Source organism: Myxocyprinus asiaticus, chromosome 7 (genome assembly GCF_019703515.2).
Source record: "Myxocyprinus asiaticus isolate MX2 ecotype Aquarium Trade chromosome 7, UBuf_Myxa_2, whole genome shotgun sequence".
Classification (NCBI taxonomy): Eukaryota; Metazoa; Chordata; class Actinopteri; order Cypriniformes; family Catostomidae; genus Myxocyprinus; species Myxocyprinus asiaticus.
Genome location: NC_059350.1, coordinates 15,440,427 through 15,460,693, shown reverse-complemented (window position 1 = coordinate 15,460,693; position 20,267 = coordinate 15,440,427). Strand labels below are relative to the sequence as shown.

The window sequence follows — 20,267 nt, the reverse complement described above, 5'->3', positions numbered from 1 at the left end:
AGTGTTTCCTTTCATTGTCCGATGAGGCTGAAAAATGTAATACTGAAATATTTAAGGTCTTCCATTAAACTCATCAGCAAGTGTAGCCCAATATTTGGCCATTTTGCGTTATCGGCATCGGCCAGTAACCGTGTCCGCCTGACCGATTAACAGAAGTTATCAATGGATAGTCAGTACGTAAATATTGCATTAAATAAGTGTTTGTTTCACTTCAGAAATTTTGTGTACATCTGATTTGCTGTTGTTAATTTGTATTATGTTTATTAGCATTTATATCAGTACTTTACATAACTTTTTTACATTAATATGTAATGGATAAATCCAATAAAAAGCATGTCATAGCTGCGCCCTCTCTCTCTCTCTCTCTCTCACGCCCTGAGATTGCTGCCCTGGAACTTCTGCCCTGAAACTGCTGGTGCTGTGAGGCTGCAGCTGGATATATCTCATTCACAGAGGCACTGCAACTAAACATAAATTCAGTCTTGAATCTTATTCAGTGGTTTCATTTCATTTTGATATTGAAAATCCTTTTCCCCTAAGTTAAAGAACTAAACATTTCACACCTGAATATAATAAGACCCTGATTAAACTAAAACATTACATGATTACCTCCCCCACCTCCAGTTTTTGTCTTAAGTACTGGTGTCTAAAAGTACTGAAACTGATGGTGGTCACTCTATAGACTCAAGCCATTTGAGGATCAGTAGTTACTATGGCTACTTGTGGGGGAACTGAAACTCACTGCATGTCACTAGTTTTACTCTACAGGCCTTTAATGTCAATCTTCATTTATCTTGTTTCTTTGTCTGGATGTTGATGTATTTTTTCAGGCAATTTTTTATTTTTATTTTCATTTTTTTTAATTTATTATTATTATATTTATTTTATTGTTTATGTTTTTCTTCATTCCTTTTTTATTTTTTTTATTTAGGGGAGACCAAGACTTCTGGTCACACAGGAAGTTGTCACAAGGGCTACATCTCAGAAGTAACTGTAAGGTTTAGAGTGAAAAGTCCAATAAAGTAATTTTCTCTAGTTAAAACCTTAAATTAAAATATATATATTTTTTAATTACAATACCATCATATTGTTTCTGCTCTGTAAACAAACAATAAACAGTAAAACCACCAAGGCTTACATTCAGTCAAGGTTGAACTGTGTTTTCAGGTTGGGGCAAGGTGTAAAATGTATTAACTACAATATTTGTTGGCCTAAAATGGATTGATATTTTTGACATTATCTTTTACATTTAGCTGTTTTTATTAATTTTATTATTTAATAATTGTTTTACTGCTTTAATTTTGCTGAAAAGCCTAAAAAAAAGTTTAAAGGCTGGTTTCTTTGTGACAGCTTATCCCATATAGTGTGCTGTTGGGGCATGTTGTCACAAACGGCCAATATTTATTCAACAAATTGGTTCATGAGTGCACGTGTTCATGCGAGAACGTGTTCATTTTAGCGATAAACAACACAGGTTCTATGGAAGTATACTAATGACAAATGTCTTTGAAACAAAAAAGATCACTGAATTTCACTAATTGAAAAATAAACGCCTTGAATTAACAGTGCTTACATTTTTGGTGGATGCAATTTCATATGGTTGTAAATTTAAGCTGTGAATATTTCAACTGAAAACATTTAACATAAAATTTCATCACTTAGTGGTGAAGTCTAGTAGCAGCAAGTGAAGATTGTGCATAGGCACTCTACTGCTTTTCCTGCAATGCCCTAATGTATGTTGAATTTCCAACCAAATTTTAACCACTGGAATTTTAGAGGCGAATTTGCATAGCAAAATATAATGGATGAATATTACCTATTGAATAATGTTTTTTGAAAAAATTAATATTTTGGAAGTGAACTTTGGAAGGTGAATATTTATTGTTGAATTTTTAATGATGAAATTTATTGTGAAATATTTTCAATTGAAATATTCATAGGTAATATACAACCACATGAAATTGCATCCCCCAAAAATGCAAGTACTGTTAATGCAATATGTTTATTTTTCAGTTAATGAAATTCAGTGTGCTTTTTTGTTTCAAAGACATTATGTCATTATTATACTTCCATTATATTCTTGCATGAACACATGAGCCACCGTGAACGAGCCTCACGTGTAACGGACATACGTTTTTTTCTCTTAACCCTCCTGTTGTGTGTAAATTTGGGCGACCCCAAACATTTTAAAATAAGATTAATTGCTCAAATTCAAAATGCTATTTGCTTTTATGTCTGACTGTGTCCCTTCATTTACCAGTAAATACAATTGAAAACCTCTCCCTTTCCGATCAACATGATTATACGGGAAGTCAACATGTTGCTCCCAAATATTCCAGCACCCTGATAGTGACCCCAATCTGCTGAGTTACTGGCAAGCACTCATTTCAGTTCGTCTGAGCAAAAACAGTATTTTTTTCGTTCTGGTTCAGAAGTTCTGCAGCCTCCTTTCCAAAAGGTTACCGGTTAGAACAAAATAAAAGAATGTTAATAACATTCTTTTTAAAATGACAGTACTCTGCGCTAAGCGGTGGGTGAAATACCAATTGCAGTTTTGCCAAGCAAGCAACATGGTCTGGAAAAACAAGCCTTCAACTTAACTCACTAAAATAAGTGAAAATAAACAATATTTCTTTTTTCCGGTGTGGTGTATTTATCAGCATAGAAACCATAACACGCAGTTAATTAACAGTTAAGTATAATTTTAATTACAGATCTACTTCTGAGTCAAAACCCAGTAGCATCAAATCTGTACTAATGCATCATATCTAAAAATAATTCCGTGAAGACTCGGAAACAACTGAGAAATATAATTTTTTACCTCTAATAATGTTTTCCTTGTATCTGGATTAACCATGCATGTACATGTAGTACTTAGTACAGTTAGTTCTAATGGTCTTCATTCAGAGAATGCGACATCCACAACGGGCAATAAGGCAAAGAAATGTGTGATGCAGCGGTTTCCTTCAGGATCAAAGCACATGTTTCATTTATTTCGGGAAACATGAAGTGGTATAATTTAAGAAATGTACTGTGATAAACCCTTTGGCCTTTTGTTTCAATAAATTATCTGAACAAAATTAACTGGTTACCAGCATTTAAAAATAAAGTTTTCACTCTGGAACAATTGAAAATCACTTTGTTCCAATTTTTGGTTACATTCTGCTAAAAATTTTGTTCGTTTTCATTCATTGAACCGTTTTTAGTTCCTGCAATCGCCATCCCCTATCAGACGTCTTTGCATCAATTAAAATGTGTATACCTTTTTCTGTGGCACTATTGATATTGTGTTGCATGCAGAATAGTCCCTTGCACAATGTTTACAATGTACAAACCATTTGTAAATGTTTATTGCATCTGAAAGTGATGCCTTTTGATTCATGGTAATAAGAAAAAGAGTAATGTGTTTATAAACACATTATTATGTTGTTTTAACAAATACTTGTTTTCTGCCTTTTTTTTTTTTTAGGAAAAGCTGTTGATATCAAGTATTCACAACTAGTCAAAAAGTGGTTTTCAGAGGCGTGAAACATTGTAAGGGGACCAAAAGCTCTCTAATAGAGAGAAACTCAAGTAAGGGCATAAAGGTAAGGGATACTTTTGTAATAAGTTGACAATATAATGGGAGAGAGTCAGCAAGAAAAGGTAAAATAGTAGAGAAAAATAAAGCTCTACATTTTTCTGGTTTGCCTACCATAAAATTGGCTGGGGTTCACTGATGTGGTCAAAATGTGTACAGGGATTTTGAAAACTCTGAAACATGTAAAGTACATATTTGTTTTCTTCTAATAAATGTAGGAAAAGTCAAAGATTCAAGTTTTTCTAAAAAGTTTAGCATATTTTTAAGAGATGGCAAAGTTGCAGTGGGGTCAATTTGACCCCAAACAAAACAGGAGGGTTAAAAATGGGTGCTTCTCAATTGGAAGGCTGCAGCCTAGTCAGGCTGGATATCTCAGCTGCCACATCATCAAGCACCACCGTAGGCCATCTCAATTATGAGGACCCTTGGAAGGCAGTCTTGTTTCGCAGCCTTCGTTCGCCATATTTTGAAGGATGCATCAAGTGCATCCTTCGTGGCTTTCAGTTACTCACAATCCCTTGCACATGCGCACTTATTAGACCATCTCATTCTAGCGCTGAATGCTGAGAAGGAGCCTAGCCAACAGCCTCAGAAGGACTGGTTTTAGGAAGGACACAGCCTAACTAGGCTGCAGCCTTCCGATTGAGAAGCACCCAATGACTTAGATTTCATGTTGTTTTTCACCAAAACCTCAGAAGACTTGGCATATGACGCATAAACTGCAAGGACTACTTTTATAATACTATAGGTCCTTCTTAAGCTTTAAAGTGAGTCACTATCAACTGCAATTGTACTGAAACGTCAGCCCGAAATATTCTATAAAATTCCTTTATTCCTTTTGTGGTCCACATAGTAAGAAAGAAAGTCATACAGTTTTGGAACGAAATGAGGGAGAGTAAATTATTACAGAATTTCCATTTTGGTTGAACTATTTCTTTAGTTTTATTTCTTTATTTGTTTATTTTATGTGTGAATGCCACATGGTGGCAGCAGAACCCATATATATGAGGGTAAATGAATGGCAGCAGTAGAGTAGGAATAAGTTTACAGAACTGGGCCTCATTTCCCAAAAGCATCGTAAGTCTAAGTAGATCGTAGAATCCATCTTACGATTCATCTTAGTTTTGCGGCCCATTTCCCAAAAGCATCGTAACTCAAGTAGTACTTGAAAATGCTTGTAGATTAACGAGTGTTCTGGAGTAATCGTACAGCGCTAAGAACATCATAAGCACATAGATTTATGCAATAAGTACACCTGATACAATTTAAACACCTGTAGCTACGTTTTATGTTCATTTAATATCAGTATACATATGTTTTATTTTATTTATTTTAAACCGAAAAGGCTAATAATAATAATAATAATAATGAATGCAGAAAATGGTTAGTCATAATATTGGATGATCAGATCAATTAATAAGTAAACAAATTTATTTAAAAAAAGTTATTTGCGACTAGTTGGTAACAACAAAGTGGTGGCATGATTGTTGCAGAGAACTGTAAAAATTACAACCAGACAGAGATGGAAAAATGTCAATAACTTGCTGCCGTGCATGAAAATCGTCCATACAGTAAAATAGCTCCTCATCTCCTCTTCCTCTCTGACACCTAAGGGCGCTCTCGCCTGCACCACGCGTTGTATAGTACCACACATGTTGTGTAGCATTGCTGTTACCGTTATCACTTTTGGAAGTAAAGAACAGATCTCCCTTTGATTGGTGAATATCCCTAAAGCTCAGCTTCCACGCGTCTCCTTATTTTGCGCTGTGAGATAACACTGTGAACCTCGTTATATTCAATTACTGCTTGTTGTCATTAGCAGGACCATACACAGGGTCTCCGCTGTCTTCACTGATCCTGGAAGCTTTAATCTCAACCCACAGAGCAATTTTTTAAAACGAAATATTAAAATGCACATCTGATGAACGAAGCAGTGATTGTGTAATAGAAATATATCGTTCTGCACAAAACGATTGCAAAACAAAATGCAATTATGTGGTGAATTATTTGTACGTTTAAGAAAATATTTTTAATATATCCAACGAGTTAAATTACAAATGTTTTTAAAGTTACACACAAATATAAAGAAGTTACAATGACGAGCAGCACTATACAGTTACATTTCAGTTCTTCACGTTTATGGACAGCATCTCTCTTAAGTAGCACTTAAATCGCGTCCTCGCACATTCATGTTAAGTGCAGTTTTGGGAAACACACTTAAAAAATAACGATAGTTAGTAAAATCCCTCATAGAAAACGCTCTTAACTGCTAAGATCGATCGTTATTGGGAAACGCAGCCCTGGGCCTCTTTTCCCAAAAGCATGGTAAACCTAAGTAGATGGTACAATCCATCTTACGATTCACCTTAGTTTTGCGGCCCATTTCCCAAAAGCATCGTAACTTTAGTACTTGAAAATGCTTGTAGATTAACGAGTGTTCTGGAGTAATCGTACAGCGCTAAGAACATCGTTATCAAATAGACTTATGTAGACACCTGCAGGACAATCCTGAAATTACACTTCGTACAATTTAAATACCAATAGCTACACTTTATGCTGAGACTTTAATATCAGAATATATGTGTTTTATTTATTTTAATTTTAACAAACAAGTTTAATAATAATAATAAATCTAAATGGATGAAAAGATTCATTAGTAAATAAATATAGTTATTTTTGTGGACTAGTTGCACTAGTTGGTAACAACAAAGTGGTGGCATGACTGATGCAGACAACCTGTATAAATTAATATTTGAGAGAAAAGAAAAAAGTCATTAACTTGCTGCTGTGCATGAAAATCGTACGTATATATATTTGCTCATCCTACATTTACATTTATTCATATGGCAGACGCTTTGATCCTTGTCTCCTCTTCCTCTCTGACACCAACTACACTATTACACTCGCCAGCACTACAAGTTGTGTAGCACCGCACCTGCAGCATTGCTGTCACCATTATCACTTTTGGGAGTAAAGAGCAGACCTCCACTTTATTTGTGAATGTCCCTAAAGCGCATTTTCCAAATGTCTCCTTATTTTGCGCTCCACGATAACACGGAATAATATTCGATGAATGCTTGTAATTAGCAGGATCATACACAGGGCCTCCACTGTCTTCACTAATCCTGGAAGCTTTACATCGAGAGGAATATGTGAAAATGAAACATTACAAATGCACACCTGATTATGGAAGTAGATTGTGTAAAAGAAAAAATATCGTTCTGCACAAAATTATTGTAGAAACAGCAATATGCAGATAATTAGGTCAAATATTTAAGAAAATATTTTAAAACTAATTTTAGTGAGGTAAAATAATTGTAAAGTTACGCACAAATATAATGAAGCTACAATGACGAACAGCACTATATGGTCACATTTCAGCACTGTCACATGGACAGCGACTCTCTTAAGTAGCACTTACAGCACTTAAATGGGGTGTTTCCCAATCATGCCACAATCATAAAATTGTTGTTACCAACTAGTCGCAAATAATTTTTTTTAAATAAATTTGTTTACTTATTAATTGATCTGTTCATCCAATATAGACTAACCATTTTCTGCATTTATTATTGTTATTATTATTATTAGCCTTAGTCGGTTAAAATAATAATAAAATAAAACATATGCTTAAAGATATTTTAAATTATCATAAAGTGTAGCTATTGGTATTAAAATTGTATTAGGTGTAATTTCACGATTGTCCTGCAGGTGTCTACATAAGTCTATTTGATAAAGATGTTCTTAGCGCTGTACGATTACTCCAGAACAATCATTAATCTACAAGCATTTTCAAGTACTAAAGTTACGATGCTTTTGGGAAACGGGCCGCAAAACTAAGATGAATCATAAGATGGATTCTATGGTTTACTTAGACTTATGATGCTTTTGGGAAACGCCCTGTGTAGTAAAGAGTTGTTATTGAAGTTTGGTTGAAGCATCTTTGTGGGATGGATGGATGGATAGATAGATGTGAAATTTCAGTCTGCTGATATTTTAACATAGACTAATGTCAAAAATTCGATCAACTGCATTGTTGTGTAATGACTGATGGTCTGCCTCTCTCATTCCTCACACTGTGCTCAAAAGGAGTGGAGGGGGTGTAGCACGCATGTGACTGTTGAGTGTGAAAAATTAGGGAGATACTTTTCCACTGCTTTATTTTTAAATGGCATAGCACAAGGAGCATAAAGAAGAACACGATCTGAGACTGAACTTTTAACCTAAGAAGCAGTAAGTTATATCTACGCGTTTTTGTTTAGTTTTCACGGTTGATGTCGATTATCAGCCGAGTGATGCTCTCTATGGCAAATCACCGGAGCGCATTCCAAGCGGAGTTGCTGCTATGTTTTGGACTATAGCTCACGCAACAAACTAAATACCTGAACTGCAGTTTTCACAAAGTGAACCTGAAATCAGACAGAATGCAGGCAATACTGTTTGCAGCAGCAGTGCTATTTGCGCTCGACCTGGCCGTGGCCAAGCCGAAAGTGAAATGTCCATCCAGGTGTGATGTAAGTAAATGTCTGAGCCCGAGCTGTCCGAGCGGGTATGTGCCCGACCACTGCAACTGTTGCCTAGTGTGCGGCCTGGGCGAGGGCGCATCGTGCGGTCGGAATGATGACATTCCATGTGGCGACGGGCTTGTATGTAAATTTCCAGCCGGCAAACGACTTCCCAAGGGTGTTTGCCAGTGTAAGATGGTGCGCAGAGTGTGTGGCAGCGACGGCAAGACCTACGGCAATGTGTGCAAGATGAGGGCAGCCGCGCGTAAAGCTCAACAACAAGGGCTCCCCGAAATAACCCAAACACACAAAGGTCCATGTGCACCATCAACCGCAGGTCAGTCACTGTCTGATCAATTCTGTTTAATTTCTGTTAAATTACACTATCAGTGTTGGTGTGGCATGTGGTTAAATATCTGAAGTGCTAACTGAAATGTTGTGTGTTCAAACCCCACCATCAGCTATCACCATTGTACCCTACAAGGCATTTGTCCATTTAGATGAAAGAGCCCCCACCCACATACTACCATCTGAGTCCACAAGATGTGGGAGATGTATTAGATGTGACACATCTGGTCATAGATGAGCTGTGATCCAAATTAGTGAAATACAAATCTTGTATCTGCTCTATGTTTGGCAGCGTTACATGTACCTACCTACAATATAAAAAAATAATAATAATCTGTAAATTTATGGTAAAATACCAGCAGCGGTGGTTACCAGAAATTCACTTTAAAAAATACTGTGACCGTGTTTCAGGCATTACGGGATGTCATTTTGGTGCCTGTAGCCTATATTTTACAGATCACTGCAGGCAGGGTTGAGAGGGTTACTTTTAAGATGTATTCCAGTACAGATTACAGAATACATGCTGTAAAATGTAATTTGTAACGTATTCCATCAGTAACGTAATCTAAATACTTTGGATTACTTATTCAGCACTGGTAGATTTTTCACTGGTTTTGACTATAAAAAATCTGCCAGTACAGTAATACTATAAATGTTAAAATATATTCTCTGACAAATGCCTAAATATCTTATGCAGTGTTGCTTCTGAAACAAGATAAAGCAAATTGATCTTGTTTTAAGGATTTTTAGATATTTTTAGAAAAACAATACAAAAATTTTCATCAAGAATAAGATTTTTGCCCTAATATCAAAGGTCTTACTAGAGAGAGAGAGAGAGAGAAAGATCTAAGGTGGATTTTCTTGATAAAAAAAAAAAGAAATATGATTGTGCCTGGCATGTAAAATGGCTAGAAGAAGCATTTTAGCTTAGCACAAAGCTAAATGCTCACATGACAAATTACACAAGGTTTATTTCTATTTCTGCTGCTCCAAACTTACTTCAAACTTACTTCTCTGTCTGCTCGTATGAATGTAACACATCTTCAGAGTTTCACCACTGTTCAAACGCTCTTTGGGTAAATGTTTTCCAATTGAATATACTAGCCTAAATATTAAATGGAACAAATGACAAAAAAATGCAAAGTAATCTCTTCAGTAATCAAAATACTTTTTGAATGTAACTGTATTCTGATTAACATCTAATTAAACTGTTACTGTAGACGAAGTCAGTTAATAATATTTTTTATTTTAAATACATAATCCCGTTACATGTATTCTGTTACTCCCCAAACTTGACTGTGGGCTATATTATTAAAATGATGTAAATTTAATGTACCAACCTTCTGGAACTATACAAATTTGCTTTTCACTAATAATGTTCAACACCGTAGTGACATAAAGTTCATCAAGAGTTGCCCTTCCTGGAGCCATGACAATACACATATAGAGACAATGCACTTACACAAACACAAACACCATCAGTGTAACACATGACACTAAAATAATGCAATAACACAGAGACTTCTGGGAATGCCCAGTTATTGTTTTACACCGCAATTTTAACAATAGTTTACTATAAAAGTACATGTATTTTCATGTTAAACAATATATATATATATTATATATTATAATATATCTTACCATTAATTATATGGTAAAATCATACTTTTTACATCTAAAAATCTTATATATTTTATTACACTATTTTACTGTAAAATTACATGTGTTATTAAATATATTAGCCTATAATTTTTTAAAAATGATTTTTTTTAAACATATACCTAAAAGAACATAATTTTGATAGGTTTTGCCAATACACTCCAGGAGACTTCTATAAAATATAAAAGTACAATATAGAGTGAAGTTATAGCTGGTAGAATGTAGGGTTACATGTGTATATGCTTGATAGAAAGTGACATTACCTGCAAAATTGTGTTGTAAAGGTGTTATACTCATTGACATGAGCAAAACTTCCTGTTTGTATAGATCCTGCACATCTGAACAGCCCAAGATACAAGTTTAACTTCATTGCTGATGTGGTGGAGAAGATCGCCCCTGCTGTGGTCCACATCGAGCTCTTCCTCAAGTAACTACAGTTTCAGTCTTCTGTTTACTTACTTTTGGTAATGTTTAGTGACCATAGCTATTTATTAGAGCTTGGTTGCCAAAAGTATTTGTCATGTTTACACACAAATTAGGACAGGAGTTCTTGTTTAATCTAATAATGTTGTTATCAACTAATTTCACCTCACAGATAGCCCACTGTGTATGGAGATAAGAGAAAAGAAATATGTAACATCTTGTGTAACATTACAATTAGTCACTCTTTCATTATTTGTCTAGCCATCCGCTGTTTGGCCGTCATGTACCATTGTCAAGCGGCTCTGGGTTCATAATGACGCAGTCCGGTCTGATTGTGACCAATGCTCATGTGGTAACAAGCAGTGCGACAGTAACCGGCCGCCAGCATCTACGAGTGCAGTTGCACGATGGCCAGATATACGAGGCCTCCATCAGAGACATTGACAAGAAGTCTGACATCGCCACTATCAAAATTAACCCAAAGGTGAGAATCGCCATCATTTTTCTGGTAGCACTTTACATCTGTTCCCTTTGTTAAGGGGTTTATAAAGGGGTTTGTTAATTATTAAGTCATTTCAAATCCATTATAAATAATTGATATACAGGCATAAATAAAAGGGCAACTTTCATGCAATACTTGCCAAATAGTGATCATTTTATCTTACGTGTTATAAATGCTTGATTAATTCATTTATTCATACTTACAGTATATTAAGCAAAGACATATAATGCCCTGTTTCATGATTTGTCTCACAATGCAGCAAAGAGAGATTATAATAGTGAAATTAAAAGGAGGGATTATGTATTTTTGCTACCGTCGGCATCTGCTTTGTGTTTATAATAAATACTGAGTAACACTACAATAAGGTTTCATTTATTAGCATTAGTTAACTACATTTGTTAACATAAATAACAATAAACAATACCTTTACAGAATTTAATTTGGTTAGTGTAACTTTCAACATTTACTCATAAATGTTTAAAATTAGAAGTTGTATATGTTAATATTAGTTAATTCAATATGAACTAACATGAACTAACAATGAACAAATGTGTTTTTATCAATTAACCAAGATTAATAAAGGCTGTTTTTAAATATTGCTCATTGTTAGTTCATGATACCAAATGCATTAATTAATGTTAACAAATGGAACCTTATTGTAAAGTGTTACCAGTTACTGTAATGTCTTGACTTCATGCTCATTCACAACATATATTATATAATAAAGCCTGATGACCATTAAACCATACAGGAGGTGTTGTACATAGGTTGCTAATGTTGGCCAATTTAGCTTATTCATGTTGAATAATTGTTATAACGCATTTATAACATATGAGATAAAATGGCTCACTATTTGGCAAGCATTAAATTCACCCTTTTTATGAATGTTGTTATATCTGCATATCAATGATTTATTATGCATTTGTTAATGATTTATTAGTCACTCTTCAACTCTGGGGCTTTTTTGGATTGCCGCCTGCAATTTGTCAATCTCAAATTCAAAAGCTCACCATTTACACATACTGTGGACTAATTGCCAAAACTGTATCAATGACACCTGTGGCCGTTAAGTGAACTGCAGCCAGCTACCTGTTGCTCGTGCTCGCTCTGGTGCACACACTCCATAGGTACTTGAGCGAGCGAGCATCGACCAAAACAATGATGTAACGTATAAAGAGACTGAACGTGATTCACCAGCATCATGCTGACAGATGAGGTAGCATAATTAAAATTACACAGTTATGATTGTTTTACTACAAACTTTGAGACTAAACTAAAACTACTTATCAGCAAACATAGCATACTGATACACACATACAGCTACATACTACCGAACTATACCAGACAGTTTACTGTTGCACTGCACTGTTACGTTGCACTATTGTATGTTTTGTATGTCATATGTTGTACTGTGATCAAGAAACCAGCATATTTGCTTAAATTTATCCTGTATACCTGACTTTTAGTATAAAGAGAAGATCATTGAAATTATTTGAAAGTTATGATGCAAGGTAGCTTGCAATTCGTTAGCGTTAGCAGGCAAGATCAATCGTTATGGCACTATATTTCACATGCTTTGCAGTTATGTAAGCTTACCTGTCCAATAAGAAGAACGCCAATTCAGGGTCGGTTTTGATCCCAAAACCGGTTTTGATCCCCAAAACAGAACGAAGGTCCCTCCAGGAATCAAATGCCCTGCCGATGTTCACTCTAGTTTTCGCTCGACCACGATCATGTTCCCGCTTAGCCAGACGGGATTCAGTAGATAAATTTATTTATTTATTTATTTATTTATTTATTTTTTGGCTTATTCTGAGTTAGTATAGGAGTCGGAGTTATGCTGGGAGCCGGACGTTTGCTGGAGTCCATCTCTAAGATAACATTACCTAGTGTTGCAGTTTGTTGTCGCTGTTGAATAGTGGAAGAGACGCTATTGTCTGAGGCACGGCTCTCGGGAGCGCGCATTAAAGTCACATACTTTGGATTTTCCCGGCAAAACTGACCCGCTCCCTTCGCATGAAAATTAGTCTACAGGCTTTAATAGGCAACCTAGGAAGTCCGGGAAGGGCTCATTTTTTAATTTGCGTTAAAAGCCGTTCACACATTGGCAAAAAATAAAAGGTGAATATTACATGAAAACTGTTACATACTGCACCTATAACAAAGGGAACATTAATGTAAAGTGTTACCATTTTTCTTTACAGTGGAGTTTCCTGACACAGAGACAATTAATTAAAAGTTCCAAATTTCATGAAGTTTCACGAAGATCTTTTAATAACAAAAAAACTTTGCACAGACCACCAAAAATTTAATTTATTTTATTCCAAAAACTTAAATAACTTTGACTCTTAAATCTCATGTTAATATGTCCAGAGGCAGAATGTAATTATGCTGGAAATCATCCCTTATGTTTAGTGAGATGGTTTATCTCACACTCTACCTTGTCTAGACACTTGGACATGTTAATGGTTGTCTACTGCACATACTGACCTACTTTTGTGTGTGGGAATTCACGAGGTGTCGGATTATAAGAGGTGTTATGTTTCCTGATGCATTTGGTTCTGATTATGGAGATGCATAAACTGTCTAGTGCAACTAGCTCTTGTGTGTCAATTTTTTTTTATGTTGACTATTAAAGAGAAACTATTCACCCCTTTTTGAGATGGGCGACTGCTTTGGAAATATGTTTTAGAATGTTCCCACGTCAGAGAGTTTGGAGTGCTTACACCACACTTTGTTTCTCTTTATACACTGTAAATACTAATAGTAGTTTCAAATTATTAAAAAAAATAGTTTACTCAACTTAAGTTTTTACTATTATTACTAGTGTTAATTAAGATACTGTTACTCTCTAAATCCTAAAATTGTCATTAATAAAAACATTTAAGTGATCCTAATTAAACATTACTTGAAATGTGACATTTTGGAATCATAACTCGAATACATAAGTTCTTTAAACTTTGGCTTTGAGTACTACTAATTTAAAATTACCAAATACAAAAATTGCTGTGTGGAATACCCATAAACCCTTGCGCTTGAATAAATTATGTTTGTTTGGTCAAAACAAGGGAACTTATGTAGTAAAATAATATATTTGTATTTAAAAACATATTTAGTTTTAATTCTTATGACTATTGATTTTGTTTTGTTGTAGCTGGTTGATAATTGTGAATTTTGTGAAGTCACTATGAGGGTGATTAGTGTTACCTCTGGTGAACTTGGAGCCTGTTAATTTTAAGTCATTCTTCTTTACTCAGTTGTACTTTACAAAAGTGCAGATTTATGTGCACTAAGAAATACTGAGTAGAGTCCAGTGTGTCATATGGCTAACCTAGAGTCTATTCATAATTTCCCTTATACTGTATAAGTAAAAAATTATACTTTGGGGGGCCTGGGTAGCTCAGTGATAAAATACGCTGGCTACCACCCCTGGAGTTCACTAGTTTGCTAGTTCAAATCCCAGGGTGTTCCGAGTGACTCCAGCCAGGTCCCCTAAGCAACCAAATTGGCCCGGTTGCTAGGGAGGTTAGAGTCACATGGGGTAACTTCCTTGTGGTCGCTATAATGTGGTTCGTTCTTGGTGGGGCGCGTGGTGAGTTGAGCATGGATGCCGTGGTGGATGGCGTGAAGCCTCCACGCGCGTTATGTCTCCGTGGCAACGCACTCAACAAGCCACGTGATAAGATGCGTGGGTTGATGGTCTCAGAAGCGGAGGCAACTGAGATTCATCCTCCGCCTCCCGGACTGAGGCGAATCACTACGCCACCACGAGGACTTAGAGCGCACTGGGAATTGGGCATTCCAAATTGGGTGAAAAAGGGGAAAAATCCTTTCTTTTTCAAAGAGTTATATATTTCTTAATTATACAGGAATACTTATTTTTTTCTTCATTGCTTATTTGTATTCTCCACAAATTTCTGCTATTAATCCGCCCTAACCACTTAACGTACAGTCTCCATTCAAATTTTAGAAAAATTTTAGAAAACAAGACAGACTCTAATTGTCATGACAATACAAAGATTAAAGGTATAGTTCCAAACCTGTATGATTTTCTTTATTCCATGGAAACACTAAAGGAGATTCAAAATGTCAGCCTCAATCCCTATTCACTTTCATTAAATGGAAAAAAGATTCAATGTAAGTAAATGGTGATTGAGAATAACATACTTCATAGCACCTCATTTTGTGTTCCTTTTAAGATAGAAAGTCACACAGGTTTGGAACAATATCAGGGTGGATAAATGATGACAGAATTAAAATTTTTTGGGTGAACTATCCCTCTACGGCTCTGATGTGGCATTTAATTTACATGGAACTACAGCCTAAAACCTAAGCTTACCTATAATTTTAACTTTATTCTTTTGCTACCTTTCAACCACTTTTTTTCTTCAGGAACTGCAAATCTATTGTTCTGTTGCTCTCTCCTGCAGAGAAAATTACCAGTGTTATCGCTGGGCCACTCTGCTGACCTGAGGCCTGGTGAGTTTGTGGTTGCCATTGGCAGCCCATTTGCTCTTCAGAACACAGTCACAACAGGCATCATCAGCACAACACAGAGAGATGGAAAAGAGCTAGGCATCTGTGACTCTGACATGGACTACATCCAGACCGATGCTATCATCAATGTGAGACAAAAGACAATGCAATTTTCACATGACTATATTATATAATCTTTCCCTAGAGAAGGTACAGCATTTGTTTGATGCAAGGGCGTAGATTTGGCTTGAACTTTGAGGGGATTGCAACGTGAAACATTTACATGTTTCCATTGATCATGGTATAAATATTGGGGGGGGGGGGTGGTTGTACTTGCTTGTTTTGATTATTGGCGGAGGGGTCTACCTGGTTTGATGCATTGTTTTGGTTGAAGTTGGTTGTGTTTCTTTCTTTTCTTTCTCTTTCATCATCAATGGGAAGTATGGAAACTCAGGAGGCCCACTTGTCAATCTGGTGAGTGTGAATGGGTTGGTAAATACATTTTTCCACCTATTCAATGTTAACTTTTTCCCCCTATAAATCTTTTTCACATCAGGATGGTGAGGTGATTGGGATAAACACACTAAAAGTAACTGCAGGGATCTCTTTTGCTATTCCGTCGGACAGAATCAATAAATTCCTTGATGAATCTACTGTTAAACAGAAGAAAGGTAAGGAACTTGCTCAAATGCACAAGTCGCAAGTGTTACATCTCAGAAAATTTTTGTTTTTCATTCAATTTTATGGATTAATCTGAGATTAGGAACTGGGTCCCACTAATTAGGTTGTGTTCAGTCAATTGAAGACAAAATGGTCGTGGATACAAAATATGTATACACTACCATGTCCTCTCAGTTACATTTGTCCATTACATCTTTGGTGTCCTTTACTTTGATTTCAATCAAACAAAAGGTAGTCAAAACTCACAACATGCAATCTCAGCCTGTTAAATGCCTGACTGCCTCAGGTGAGGCGCCTTAATTGCTATTTGAACTGAATTAACTGTTTAAAGGGATAGATCACCCAAAAAATTCTCTCATCATTTACCCACCCTAATGCCATCTAAGATGTGTATTAATTTCAAAGATATTTAGAAGAATATCTCAGCTATGTAGGTCCATACAGTCCAAGTGAATGGTGACCAGAACTTTGAAGCTCCAAAAAGGAGATGAAGTCAGCATAAAAGTAATCTAAAAGGGTAGGGTTGCACCAGCTGTGCGTAAGGTCTCAATTAAGTTAAGACGTAAAGTTTACACTAAGGGCTTAGTGACTACTAGTTAGATTGTAACTAAGTCAGTGTTTAATTTGGTTACACCACCTGTTCTTAAGGCAAGACTTAACTAATAGGTCGTAAACTCTCCGTAAAGTGATACATAGTCACATAATACGACGTTTACTTATATTGATCCAATAAGCAGCCTTGAAATTTGTACACAGAATTGTTAAAAAGCCGTGAATTTCAGTTTGATCTTGTTATGGTTGATGTTCAAACCTTGCTTGCTCACGTAACTGCCAGCTGTAATAAATTATATCCTCAATGAAATACGACATGTAATAAAACAAGATTTCATGTGAATAACAATATTCAATAACTGTAACTAAAATGAATAAGGGGCAATAAATAAATAAATACTAATAAAACAGGCTGGAAAAACAGACATTTATTCATTTTAATATCTATTTCGTATGTTGTACCTTGACATTGGGCGGCATACACCGGAAAGTGCACCGTTAGATCGGTTTCATGCTGAAGAGGTAAGTTTTTTTTTTTTTTTTTTTTTAACATAATGTTTTCTCTCGTAAATGTAAACGAGTGCCAACATCATCATATATGTCGAAAGGACTGAAGCCTGTCAACCAAAACATGAGCTCATTGATGCCATTAAATGAGTCTGCTTTTTTATTCCATCCGTTCCTTCTGGTCGGAGGCTTCCGTAAATATTTAGTTTATATGTAAGGTTATGTCCTACCTAAATTTAATGGTGCTACACTAAAATGTTTAGTAGAATGTAAACTGTGACTTAGTGCCCATTTACGCCACAACTAGGCTAAGTTGTAACTTACATATAGCTGGTGAAACTGGCCCCAGTAGTTTAGTTAATGTATTCTGAAGCGATTCAGTTTGTTTTGGGTGAGAACAGACCAAATTGTAACTCCTTTTTCACTGTACATCTTGCCATTGCAGTCTCTAGGCACGATCATGATTTCAAGCTCTATTACACTTCCTAGTGTTTGATTCATGTGCAGAGTGCTAGGTGACGCTAAAGGAAATGTAATCGAGCTTGAAATCATGATCGCCATGGAGACTGCTGTCAGTGTGAATGTGAAAGTTAAAGTGCAGATTTATAGTAAATAATGACCTTATATAATCTGTTTCTCTTGTGATATGATAGGTGTGGGTGAGAAATAGATAAATATTTAAGTCCTTTTGAACTATAAATCTGCACTTTCACTATTTCTAACACACACCTATCATATCGCTTCTGAAAACCAGAAGGATTTAACCACCAGAGTTTTATGGATTACTTTTATGCTGACTTTATGTGATTTTTGGACCTTCATAGTTCTGGCCACCATTAACTTGCATTGTATGGACCTTCAGAGCTGAGATATTCTTCTAAAAATCTTTGTTTGTGTTCAGTAGAAGAAAACAAGTAATACACATCTGTGATGCATGAGGGTGAGTAAATGATGAGAGAATTTTCATTTTTGGATGAACTATCACTTTAACATGCTATAGCATTTGTAGGTTTAAGTAAATGCTATAGCTCATCTCAAAAAACAAGATTAGGTTTAGATTTGTTCGTTTTGTGGACAGTTTCTAGCTAATTTTACTTTACAAGCTAGCTGGTAGACATGCTGGCCAGATTATGTGAAATTTGTACTAATCATGCAAGCTACAAGCTAGCAACAGTATTTGATTTTGTGTGGTTAGTCATACCTTGTGAGAGGAACTACTTTGGAGCTACTATTGAAGTTATATTCACCATATTTGTTGGGTCCAAAAATGGTGAATTGGGTTGTTAACCTTTTATCAGACAAACTGTAAAATAGCTTTTTGCATGACTTTGTTTCAATAACTTGCTCCTAGCTAACTGCACAAGTTCAAGTAAATCACTCCCTGCTTCAGCAAAGTCACTTATACTTTTGTTTACTGTCACATTGCAGAGCATTGTTTTTGCTAAACTCAAGTTTGTGAGAAACACTCATATGGAGTACTACTGTTATCTGCATTTGTACAATTTATTTTAACACTGCTGCTAATTTCTTCCCAGGTATAAATGACTCCACGAAAAGGTTTATTGGAATCAAAATGGTCACTTTAACAGAGAAGTAAGTTATCTCTATTAATTCATCCATCAAACTTCAATTGCCTTTGGAGAAACCCTAATGCTTTTTTCCAATATGATCTGTCCAGTGTTACATTAAGTTTACACAATCAAGCTGAAAAAAGGTGATATCATTGCTTTAAATGTATAGGTACTACAGAGGCAATCAATAGGCTTTGAGAGTCCTCTCTTTTTGTATCTCTCCTTTGCTCAGACCTCTTTATTTTCTGTTTCTTTTCTTTTCCTCAGCCTGGTCCAAGGGTTAAAATGGCATAATCCAGACTTTCCAGGTATTGGTAGTGGAATTCTTGTCCACGAAGTTGTCCCAGATTCCCCAGCTCAGAAGTACGTATGTCTCAGCCTAATAATAGCTATTTCGTTCCACCCTAGATTCTTTTCAAATAATTTTTATTGTGTGAGGTTTTAAATATGCCATTACAACTACCAAATCTAATCATTTGAGATCCTCCTTTCATTGACTGGTGTTCACAGGGGTGGGATTGAAACAGGTGATGTTATAGTGAAGTTAAATGACCGTCCATTGGTCAGCACTGGTGAATTACAGGAGGCGATTCAGGAAGACATTTCCCTTCTTCTGGAAGTTCGTCGCGGTAATGATGATCTACTATTCAACATTGAACCTCAAATCTTTATGCAGCGACAATGACAGAGATCTACAGTAATGGACAAGCACAATTGGAAAGTATACAGTGGCTGAGACCTATATGTGCTACAGCTGGATGGATCTGTGTGGATAGAAGAGTTAAGATATGATAAAATACAGTTAAGATATGCCATCAACTTTGGACTTCAGAGGACAATTTGACGAGCAATTGACTACTTTACCCACTGAACAGTTTCATAATTTGTAATAAATTGTCAATGTTAATAATGTAATGTTACTTTACAGTAATCACAGGTATTGCAGTGCCTTCCTGTCAGGCCTGACTTCACAATAAAGATGCTTAGGATTAAATGAGAATCATTTCACTCTGCATTTATATCACACACTGTATCCTGGTCTTGGAACAATAGAGGCAAGGATGCTTTCCATGATAGTTTTGTCAGACTGAACCAGGATGGAAGAGGAGAACTTCAGCTTTTTGAATTCTCTCTTTTGGATTTTTTTGATTATTGCACTGATGTTATTCTACCCTTCTTCTTCTGTCCTCAACTCCTGACTGTGTATTGTGGATTTAGCATCAGATTATTGGCAGAACACCATGCTGTCATTTGGACCACAACCTTTCTACAGATGGACTCATTGTTGATCGTTTATGGTGATGATGAGATTTAGTATAGTGGTGTAATGGTCAAATAGGAAGGAGTGTCAGTGAAACGGATGTTGGATGGGGCAAAGCAGGCCTAGAAGAGGGGATAAGGAGAAGACAGAGGTTTTTTATGGGTGCCTCAAAGTGACATTATAACTAGTTTAGTTGGTCTGCTAA

At 35.9% G+C, this 20,267-nt stretch overlaps 1 protein-coding gene across 1 annotated transcript; it reads left to right on the top strand.

Annotated features, from left to right (window-relative positions):
- The first annotated feature begins 820 nt into the window (after positions 1 to 820).
- On the top strand, positions 821 to 19,881 carry LOC127443907 (serine protease HTRA3-like). Its single transcript, XM_051702951.1, has 11 exons — positions 821 to 1,022; positions 3,470 to 3,587; positions 7,840 to 8,419; positions 10,417 to 10,516; positions 10,774 to 10,996; positions 15,445 to 15,639; positions 15,932 to 15,964; positions 16,047 to 16,161; positions 18,766 to 18,823; positions 19,069 to 19,164; positions 19,312 to 19,881. Exons 3-11 carry the CDS (start codon positions 8,002 to 8,004, stop codon positions 19,484 to 19,486), a joined length of 1,413 nt encoding a protein of 470 aa, XP_051558911.1. The 5' UTR covers positions 821 to 1,022; positions 3,470 to 3,587; positions 7,840 to 8,001; the 3' UTR covers positions 19,487 to 19,881.
- Positions 19,882 to 20,267: the final 386 nt, after the last annotated feature.

Bases quoted from the DNA above. Each gene is read 5' to 3' on its own strand.
- LOC127443907 (XM_051702951.1), top strand. From the start codon at position 8,002: ATGCAGGCAATACTGTTTGCAGCAGCAGTGCTATTTGCGCTCGACCTG. The intron at 18,824-19,068 runs GTAAGTTATCTC...TCTTTTCCTCAG, and splicing joins ATGGTCACTTTAACAGAGAA to CCTGGTCCAAGGGTTAAAAT. The intron at 19,165-19,311 runs GTACGTATGTCT...TGGTGTTCACAG, and splicing joins CCAGATTCCCCAGCTCAGAA to GGGTGGGATTGAAACAGGTG.